We start from the raw sequence: 10,852 nt of genomic DNA, 5'->3' as shown, positions 1-10,852 counted from the left end.
AGAAAAGGCGAATGATGGCATAGAAATCTAGATCATCTTTCATGTCAACAAACATCTTAATTGTCTTTCACATCGAAGCGATTAAGACCTGTCCTTGCAGAGAAAGCTAGATTGCTAGGGGCAAGTTACAGGTCTTACGATCCAATTTATGAATCAATATTCTTACAAACTACGACAACATAGTACTGGTAATGCAGGATATTAAATTCCTTTAACCTGGAAGCTTCTTCAGATATCTCCTGTGCCATAAAGCTCAAGAGCTGATTTTTGCATTGATTATCCTACAACTCAATGAGTCACAAGCTTTCTATAACACTTGGACTCAAGCTACTTCGCATGGAGCAAAGAGACCTTAATGTGGTGTTGCACGAAGGAAAGGCCTGTGATGGCTGCCAAAAGACCTAGTAGAATGAACCTGTGGAGAAGGCAGAACTTCGAAAGGCAATGACTGATGCAGATAATCCTGAGAATTAAAACCTTTCAGGTAACCCAGAAATTGCTCAGATTCCCTAGATTCTGTCACAGGACCAGAAACAAATGAAGGCAGGACTGAAATTTGGCCAGAAGCACCATAGGATGCTAGGGACTTTTCACTCACAGGAGCAATATGTGACACAAAGCTGCTTTTCTTAGGAAAAGAATCAAAAGCTTTAGGTAGCATAGCTCCTGAAGGGCCTGGCCAATCCAGCACATGAGGGTTCCTTTGAGCAATGGCTGCAGGACTTGGAAAAGTTGGAAAACGGCTAATGCTTGGAGGGTGCCCTGGCTCTAAGTTGGTATTGACAGTAGGCTGGGGGCATCCTGCTACCCGAACAGCAAGCATCTTCCCCTCAATCCTGTATCCATTCATATTTCCCACTGCCTCAGCAGCACAGATAGGATCAGTATATTTAACAAAACCATATCCTTTACTTAAACCAGTTTTCTTGTCCTTGATTACCACTGCTTCACTGATGCATCCAAAAGGTGAAAAAAGCTCTATTAGCTTATCAGTATTCACAGACCGGGGAAGATAACCCACAAATAGTTTAGATTCATCAATCTCTTTGAAGGGCTTGCCACTAGATGCTGGTACGGAATGCAAAGCTGGGTTTACCGTCCAGGGTACTGAGGAACTACTACCTGATAGACCATTAGAGAAGGACATTCCATCACCTCCGAGCTCTGCAAGAAAGCTAACCTGATGCCCATTTGTCTGTGTCCCCAGGGCTGATGCTGTCCATGGGCAAGCAGCAGTAAGATGGACCACATCGCTACAGATATTGCATGACACATTCGTTTTGAATGCTGCCTTCTCATTTCTACTTGAACTTTCCTCTCTGACTTTTCCTTTCAACTCAGCCAGTTCTTTTAGCTGAGCATGCTTGTGCTCATTTATTTCTTCTTCCATAGGAACCAATAGCTTCTCCACCAACTTCACTGCAGAATCCAAAGATTGCTGAGTGTCTGACTCAATGTAGACATGCAGGTCTTCATTCTCAAATGGGTCATATTTTGCATCCTTGCACTGCCGGACCTTTTTTCCCTTGGCTGAACCTTTACCTCGTACGAGAATCCTGGCTCCAGTCTCCTTCTCCATTCTCTTTTGTGTGTGTCCACGGGGACCAATTATAAGGCCAAGGAAGTTGTAGCCAGGGTATTCTTCTACTGGTATATACAACTTCTTATAAAGCTTTGCAGGTTTGTAATCTGTAGGAGGCTTAAAAGTAGGATTCCTCTGAATTAACTCTGAAATGATCTTTTGCCTTTTCTCTATGAGCTTTGCAATCAATTTTTGATCATCAACCAGTTTTCGTGCCTTCAACTCACGGTTTATTTCAAGAAGTTGAGCATTCAGCTTCTGGATTTCCGGATCAACTAGAGGTTCATTTAGAGGCCAACTGACAAGATCAGGAAGCTTTAGAGGACCCAGCATCTTTAGTTGGCTGTCATCGATGGCCCATCCTTTCTTCCTCTTCTTAGTGGACATAACAATGCCATCAAATTCTGCCCCATCAGTTTCTGGCTTTGCATCCCATCTATGTGGCCTTTTCTTACCAGAGCTCCCTGAATTTTCCTGTTTCTTTGAACTGATTACCTCAGTAACCAAGTAACCAGGCTTATCCTGGGGATTAGTTCCGAAAGGACTGGCATAAAACTCTGGTTTTGAGTCATGGTCCTTCTTCTGCCTCTTTTCTAGATTTTCCAATCTATCTGCTGATCTTCTTTTCTTCTCTGAACTGGAGTGAGAAGAATTTGGCTGGTGTTTTTCATTATTGCTGCTAGCATTAGGTGATGAATCTTTCACACCATGTTCCTTGTACAGTGCCTCACCTGGTTCTGATTCAGTGAGTTTTTCTTCGCAGGTTTCCACCTCAGTATATTCTTCTTCACCAGGTTCCTCCTCCTGGTTAAGTTCTTCTTCACAACGTTTCTCTTCTTCATTCAGTTCTTCTTTATGTGGTTCTTCATCTGGTTCTTCTTCATAAAATTCTTCTTCAGACAGCTTGTTTTTCCAACTGGACTCCTGAATCTCAACATCAGCATGCTCATCATTGCAGCCAATTATGATGGGAGAGTTCTGATCAGTTGAAACTCTCTGCTTCCCCATATTCTTGCTGTTTGCAAAATTAGCAGCAGTCATCAGCACCCAAGTAGATTACAAGGGCATAACTATTTCATTATCAAATGCAAAATAAATCAGTAACCATGACAAGTTGTTAAACACACACACACACACACACACAGATGATGGACTTAAAACACAGGCACAAGAGATGTGAACAAAGAACAGATTATATTAATTATGTTATCATGAGGCTCTTCATGAATGCTTTGGTCCACTGATTTCTCCAGAGCTAAACATTGTCAATTCTAAAGCCTTCAGCCAGTCATTATATGCTATCCTTCCAAATGCTACATTGCCAATTTTTCTTTCTATATTAGCTATTTTTGGACCAACCTCCATCTTCAGAAGGGAATTCGAGGTTACAACTGACACCACTTTGTCATGGTTATTTGGAAAAAGAAAACTTGGAAGATTGATGTTTCTCTTTTAAAAGGAGGGGGAAAATATATATAACCATCACAAAACTCAAAACAGCTCCCCAAGCATCAATGTGATCTAAAATACCGATCGACAAAGACATAGCCTTTAAGAATAATTGATGAAACTTTAATGGTTCTTGATTCATCAGTATTTGCAAAATTTCTCTCTCTATCGATGTCAAACGTTGAGGTAGAAGGGAATAATGAGTACCAAAACCCCACAAATAAGCTAAACCGGCAGTTGCTCGAGTAAAAAGTTTAGCAGATAAAGAAAAGATAGATCGAGAAAAAAGGCAAATTTTTGGTATTCTTAGGACAAATTCAAATCTATCCGAGAAATTTCAAGGCTTGTTCTCCAAACTCCAGTTAATTCAACGAGAAAAAAGATCTACATGTGACTACAATCGAAGAACCCTCAGTTGAGAAATTTATATTCGGTAGAAGATGGATTCAAGAAAACAGACTCAAATTAACCCTCATTGGAGAAATATACCTGGAATCTTTCCCATAATCCCTAGACGCCAAGAAAGAATAAGACGAAAAACGAAATAAAGAACTCAGGCTTCCAAAGGAATCGAACCCGTTCGAATTTCAGTGGAGAATGGAGATCAAATCCCTGATCGAGCGTCGATGGAGTCGTCCTTCTGGAGGAACGGAGATCGTCGTCGTCGTCGGCGTCGTCCTCGAAGCTCTCAGGAGAAGGGGGAAGCGAAGCTAAGATGGGGAGAATTACAATGAAGTCCTCGTATCTCGAATTCGTTTGCAAATGGTACCCGACGAGCACCGATTCAACGAACAAAGAGCGAGAGTGACCGTTACACAAAGGCAGAGAAACGGTATGGGAAAGGATTCTTACAATTATCTGTAATTTGCGGTAACGGGTTTTACAAGATATATAAATCAAGTTTATAAATCAAGTTAAAATTGATTACTCTCATTCTTTAGTCAAGAATTATAGTATCAAGTCTATCATAATTCTTAATTATCATCAAGTTTACAATAACTAGTTATTATAAAATTAATTATATTATTACAATAGCATATTTATTCTTATTATTCATAAATCTAATTTGAACTAGGTTGCAGAGAGGTGTGCCAACACTCGTTCAAATTAATGATACATACATACATATATATATATATATATATATATATATATATGTATATATATATATATATGTATGTATGTATATATATACATATATGTACAAATATACACGCACACACACATATATGTATGTATATATATGCATATATATATATATGTATGTATATATATGTACACACATATATATATAGACACACACATATATACATACATACATATAAATATATACATATATATGTATGATGTATTATGTATATATATACACACATATACACACACACATATATACATACATATATATAAATATATACATATATATGTATGCATGCATGCATGTATGTATGTATATAAATAAATAAATATATATATATATATATATATAGACACACACACATATATATATAGACACACACACACATGAAGGTAAAATCGATTTTTTTCTTGTAGGATCTTTCAGATCTAATGAGATCTGGGGCAGAATATTTCAAAAAAAAATTATCCTATGATATTTCAGATCTAAGATCTATTAGATCTAATTCTTATTATCTGATATTAAATCTAAAATCATGAGGAATAGAAAAATACCTCTAGGGTAACTAGATTACCCTGTAGATGATCGCAGTAATGCCCGAAGTTCTAAAATAGCCACGCAGTCGCCTGACCTCTACCGGTATCCACTCAAGTAGGATCTGGATCGTCTTCTCCTTGCGAATCTTTGCTCCAAAAATCAGATCTGAATCTGATCTGGAAGATCTTCAAAAGATCTTCTGAAGCTGGAGCAGCAGCTTCTCGACAAATCTCTGCAGCCTTCTAATCAGGAAGCCACCACACCTTGGACAAGCACTAGATGGACGCCCAACCTCTTGGACGTGAAGAGAGGAGGGAGAGGAGCAGAGGGGGCATGGAGAAGTGGAGAGGATTCAGACTTTTGCTGGTTATTGAGCAGAGTCTCACAACCCTAGGCGCAGACAGGGTTTAAATAGACCCTGCTGTGCCATGCAGTGCCACACCATTCGACCAATCAGAAAATTTTAATTAATTCTGAAAAAAATTTGATTGGTGGAGTGATATCATCTGATCATATCAGATAAGAATCCCCACAATTCCTCCTACTGTTGGTGCCAAAACTGGATAAGCACAGTGAGATTGGCGCCCCACAGTCTAAGTTGATCAAGGGATCAGAGTCCTCATCTCATGGGACTCTATCCTTATCCACTTGGGGCGCACGCCATATTTGATTATGGCGCCCACTTTGAGGGTAAAATTAACAGGTGGACACTCCACAAAAACTCTCCAATGACCTCTTGTCAAGTGGCTTTCAGTCCAAAGTCCATGGGTCAACGTTTGACCAATGTCCTAAAACGAAAAATGATAGGTGACAGGAATTAGCAGGTGTTGTCTTAAATTCATCTCATGAATTAAGATAAGTCCTTTTTGAGCTGGACTGGCTCCAGTCAGACTGTGAGAAATCTTCTCAAAGTTCTCTGGATGAGTCAAAACACATTTGGCTCAGTCGAGATAGAAAAGATTACACGAGGAGAAAGTTAGGCTCAATCGTGTGCTAGCACGATTTTTTTGAACCTAATTGGATCTAATCCAAATCAATTGAACTGGGCTAGCTCAATTGATGACATCTAGACCCTAACTCTTGTTTGTGTGATCCAGTTAGGTTCATTTCCATATGATAATAAGACATGTCGTGATCTCATCATCGACATCATCGAAACTCCTTTCGATGGATCAGAACTCTTCTGATTCAGACAATTAGAATGATCGATCATCAAGATCATTCTAATTGCTCTCAAATCCACCAGTGACACCTAGCAGTATATGGTGGTAATCCATCAAAAATAAAGATGAACCTCTCGGTGCAGCTACCTGCATGATTGAGTTCCTCTACATGAGTCCCGACTGAATTAGAGTTAAGGTGAACTCGTCAAACCCAATATCAGTCATATGAATTAATCGATCGATTCAAGTCCGATGTGAAACCTTAATAAATTTTTTTTTTTCATTATTTCACTCTGCCATGGCCATGGGCTTAAGGACTCAATCTTTCGATCATCATAGGACTACTCCTCTTATCTACCGAGGTTGATAGATCCCATCTTGGTGCAATCTGATTTCTACAATGAATATGCTACAGCCAACATACACCTCAGGATTTCGAATGGCTAGGAGACCGAGTTATGATGTAGTCAAACTATAACACACTCAAGGTGAACTGTCGATATACTCAGGTCAAAGAACTAGACACACAGCTGTAGCATCGAGCTAGTCATCGACGAGAAGGTAGACTTCCTTATGACTGCTCGAGGTGGTCACGCTCAGTACTCTCGTTCTCAATGAATATCTGTACTCTCACTTCGGTGTCTCTACACCATAGACTTAAGACACATCTATCCTAAGAAAGCGATCGTACACCAACCTTCCAGATCGATCACCATCCTCATGATGATCCTATGGTCAGGAGCTGTTTATGAGTTAGTTATGTAAATTCATGCCTTAAATTTTCAACTCTTGAAAATATGAATTAACATTCCTACTAACTCAAAGAATATATCATAAACATAATGTATACAATGTGATAGTAGAATAACCCTTTTATTCATTTATAGTCAAAATTATAAATTTATCCTTACATTTGTACAGGAATGTGTTAGCCAATCTGACATCTAGGGCACACATCTAACAAACTCCCACTTGACCTAATGCCAATTGGCTACATATTTAAGTCCCATCTTCTCAAGGTGGGCTTCGATCTTCTGTTGGCCTAATGACTGTCAGTGGGTCTGCCACATTGTCTGTGAAGTCGACTCTCTTAACCTCGACATAACCTTTTTCGAGGTAATCATGGATCAGATGGAATCGCCGTTCGATATGCTTGGACTTCTGGTGAGACCTTGGCTCCTTAGCTAGGGCTATGGCGCCATTATTATCGCAGTAAAGAGGGATGGCATCCGATGACATCACTCCAAGCTTCGCGGCAAACTTCTTGTACCAGAATACCTCCTTCGCAGCTTTCGATGCAGCAATATACTCTGCCTCCATGGTGAAATCAGCAATCATCGTCTGCTTAAAACTTTTCAGCTAACTGCACCACCATTGCAAATGAACAGACTCCCAGAAGTCGACTTTCGATCATGTATATCAGACATAAAGTCTGAGTCTGTAAATCCCTGAACCTAGAGTTCTCCATTCCCAAAGACTAAAAATATATCCTTAGTCCTCAAGTACTTAAGGGTACATTTCACAGAAGTTCAGTGCTCTTCGTCTGAATTCGACTGATATCTGCTTGTGACACTCACAGCATGGGCTATATCAGGTCGTGTACATAGCATGGCATACATGAGACTCCCTATTGCGTAAGCATAAGGGATCTTGCTCATACGTTCAATCTCCTCAGGTGTGCTAGGACATATCTTCTTGGAAAGATGAATGCCATGTCTAAAATGTACTAAACATCTTTTGGAGTTTTCCATGCTAAACCTTTTTAGCACCTCCTTATGTACATCTTCTGTGAAAGTCCCAGCATCCTATTTGGTCTATCTCTATAGACCTTAGTACCTAGTATAAAGGATGCCTCTCCTAGATCTTTCATAGAGAACTCCTTAGACAACCATATTTTGACTGAGGTCAACATGAAAATATCATTCTCAATCAGGAGGATGTCATCTACGTACAGTACGAGGAAGACAACTGCGCTCCCACTGACCTTCTTGAGCACACATGGTTCCTCCTCGTTCTTGATAAATCAAATATTTTGATCACATCATTGAAATGAGTATTCCAGCTCTGAGATGCTTGCTTAAGTCCATAAATTGACCTTTGTAGCTTGCAGATCTTGTGATCATCATCACTGAATATGAAACCAAGTGGCTGTTCCATATAGATATCTTCCTCAAGATATCTATTTAAGAATACCGTTTTCACATCCATCTGCCATATTTCATAATCAAAATAGGCTGCAACAGCAAGCAATGTGCGGATGGTTTTTAGCATGACTACAGGCGAAAAGATATCCTGATAGTCAATGCCTTCACGCTGACTATAACCTTTTACTATGAGCTAGCCTTAATGTCTCCACATTCCCATCTGCACCTATCTTTCTCTTGAAGATCCATTTACACCTAATAGGTACAATACCTTCAGGTGGATCTACCAAGGTCCAGACTTGGTTTGAGTGCATCGAGTCAATTTCTGATCTCATTGCTCTAACTATTTCTCGAATCGATATCTGATATCGCCTCGTCATAGGTCTTGGGTCATCACCATGAGCTCCATTTTCGTGAGAAATTTTCTCTACTTCCTCTTGTATAGTACCTAAGTACCTTTCAGGAGGACGAAAAACTCTAGTCGATCTACGAGGTGGAAGAGGTTGTGTTAGGACTGGTTCTAATTGATTGGGTTCCTCAGGTTCTTTAGCTCGTTGCTCTTGGGAGATATTCTCCTTGAGCTTAATTATTCTTTCGATGCCACCATCTTGAATAAACTGTTTTTCAAAAAAAATAGCATGTCGATTCACAATCACATTGTGATCTTCTGAAATATAGAAATAGTATCCTAATAACTCTTTAGGATATCCTATGAACCGAGCTCTAAAAAATCTGAACTCTAACTTATCCGCTTGCTATCTCTTGACATGAGCGGACAACCCAAATTCTGAGATGACTCAGACTTGACTTCTTACCATGCCATATCTCATACGGTGTGGTAGGAACGATTTTAGAGGAACCCTATTCAATACATATATTGCTGTCATGAGACAATATCCCAAAGAAACTCAGGGAGGTCCGTGAAACTCATCATGGAACAGACCATATCTAATAGGGTCTGGTTCCTCCGTTCTGAAACCCGTTGAGTTGTGATTCAGGTGGAGTCCATTGAGAGACTATGCCATTGTCCTTAAGATAGTCTAGGAACTCCTGACTAAGGTATTCACCTCCTCGATCTGATCGAAGAATTTAATGACTTTTCTGTTTGTTTTTCTACTTCATGTCTGAATTCTTTGAACTTTTCAAAGGCTTCAGACTTGTGTTTCATTAGAAACACATATCCGTACCTAGACATATCATCGATGAAAGTAATGAAGTAGACATAGTTGCCTTTAGCCGGCACATCAAATGGGCCGCACACATCTGTATGTACTAGGGCAAGTAGGTCTGGGCCCTTTTCCTATGTCCTGTAAAAGGAGCTTGGTCATTTTGCCTTGAAGGCATGATTCACAAACTGGATATGACTCGAAAGTCAATGGACTCAATAGTCTGAATTTCTCCAATTTGTTAACCCTGTCTTCCGCTATATGACCTAGCCTTAGGTGCCACAGATACCTATATTTAGACTATCTCTAGGCCTTTTAATTCTATGGCATTCATATTTGGCTCGATATAAATACAGATACATCAATATGTAGCTGATAGAGATCATTAATAAGAAAACATTTGCAACTTTATTATTTTCATAAAATATGTTACAATGGTTCTTATGAAAGCTAATCACATAGCCTTCTTGTGCTATACATGAAACAGAAATCAAATTCTGCTTGCTGCAGGCACATAATAACATCTCTAAGAACAAATCTAATCCTAATGGTAATCGCAGAGGATAGGTTTTACGGCCACAGCAGCAACTCTTGCTCCGTTTCTGACGCGTAGGATCATATCCCATCCCTAACCTCCTGCTCTCCTCAAGATCCTGCATAGAAGTGACAAATGAGCACTAGAACAGAGTCAAGTACCCAACTGGATGCAGAGAAAATCGTAAGATTAGTTCTATAACGAGCATTCCTCCAGAAGGACCATCCTTCTTGTTCTTCAGGGTGGCCAGGTACTGAGGACAGTTCTGCTTCCAATGGCGTCTAAATTACAGTGGAAATATTTTTCTTTTCAGCAGCCTTCTTCTTCGTTCCATCTTCTTCTTCTTTCCATCCACCTTTTGCTTCTTCGCAGACTTCTTCTTCTTTTCAAAAGATTTTCTCTTGGAAGAAGTCGCTCCACAGTAAGGACTGAGCCTTTTGAACCTTCAAAGAAAGCTCAGCCGTAACCAACATGTTCATTAACTCAGCCAAGGTACACTGCATCTTATGCATATAAAATTCATGATGAACTGACCATATGCATCAGACAAGGACTGAAGGATCACATCAATCTGAAAATTCTGTCTAAGATGACACCGAGCTTCTCAAGCTCCTCAAGGTCCTTGATCATTGTCAAACACTGATCTTGGACTGACTGCCATCAGCATTTTAGCCTTAAAAAGTCTTTGGCAGACTTGATACTTGGCTGCGCGACTTTGTTCACCAAACAACTCTTGTAGGTGAGCCAACATTTGGCGGATAGTCATAATGTTCTCATGCTGGCGCTGCAAGTCATTAGACATGGCACCCAACATGTAGTACCTACTTTGTTATCGTCATCCATCTACTTTTTCAGAGACGCTCTCTGTTCAGCAGTCGGACGTACTGGCATGGCAGGTGGGTCCTGGTCCAAGACATGAGTCAGTTTCTCAGAACCCAGAATAATTCTGTAGTTCCTCAACCAGTCTTGAAATTGGATCCAGTCAATCTGTGGGTGTCTAGTATTTTGGTCAGGGGGTTGGATGCAGACATGTTTCCTGTAGAGAGTCAAGAGTTTCTAGTTAGATTTTGTAATCAGACTTAACCAATTTGTTTAAAGATTTTATTTTTAAACAAATTAGGCTTCCACTATTTTTCAGATC

General features: G+C 39.8%; 1 protein-coding gene across 2 annotated transcripts; it reads right to left on the bottom strand.

The window, feature by feature from the left end:
• Positions 1–15: 15 nt before the first annotated feature.
• LOC105054913 (uncharacterized) lies at positions 16–3,799 on the bottom strand. Of its 2 annotated transcripts, none has more exons than XM_029267550.2 (2): positions 3,521–3,799; positions 16–2,597 (listed from the first exon to the last, which is right to left on the bottom strand). In XM_029267550.2, the coding sequence occupies exon 2, from the start codon at positions 2,588–2,590 to the stop codon at positions 353–355; it is 2,238 nt and encodes a 745-aa protein (XP_029123383.1). In that variant the 5' UTR covers positions 2,591–2,597; positions 3,521–3,799; the 3' UTR covers positions 16–352. The 2 variants fall into 2 exon arrangements, with proteins under 2 accessions (XP_029123383.1, XP_010934858.1); XM_010936556.3 differs by having other exon boundaries at positions 3,608–3,799.
• Positions 3,800–10,852: the final 7,053 nt, after the last annotated feature.

Source organism: Elaeis guineensis, chromosome 12, assembly GCF_000442705.2.
Source record: "Elaeis guineensis isolate ETL-2024a chromosome 12, EG11, whole genome shotgun sequence".
NCBI classification, from domain to species: domain Eukaryota; kingdom Viridiplantae; phylum Streptophyta; class Magnoliopsida; order Arecales; family Arecaceae; genus Elaeis; species Elaeis guineensis.
The sequence above is the reverse complement of the archived record's forward strand: the minus strand, read 5'-3'. Positions and strand labels throughout refer to the sequence as shown.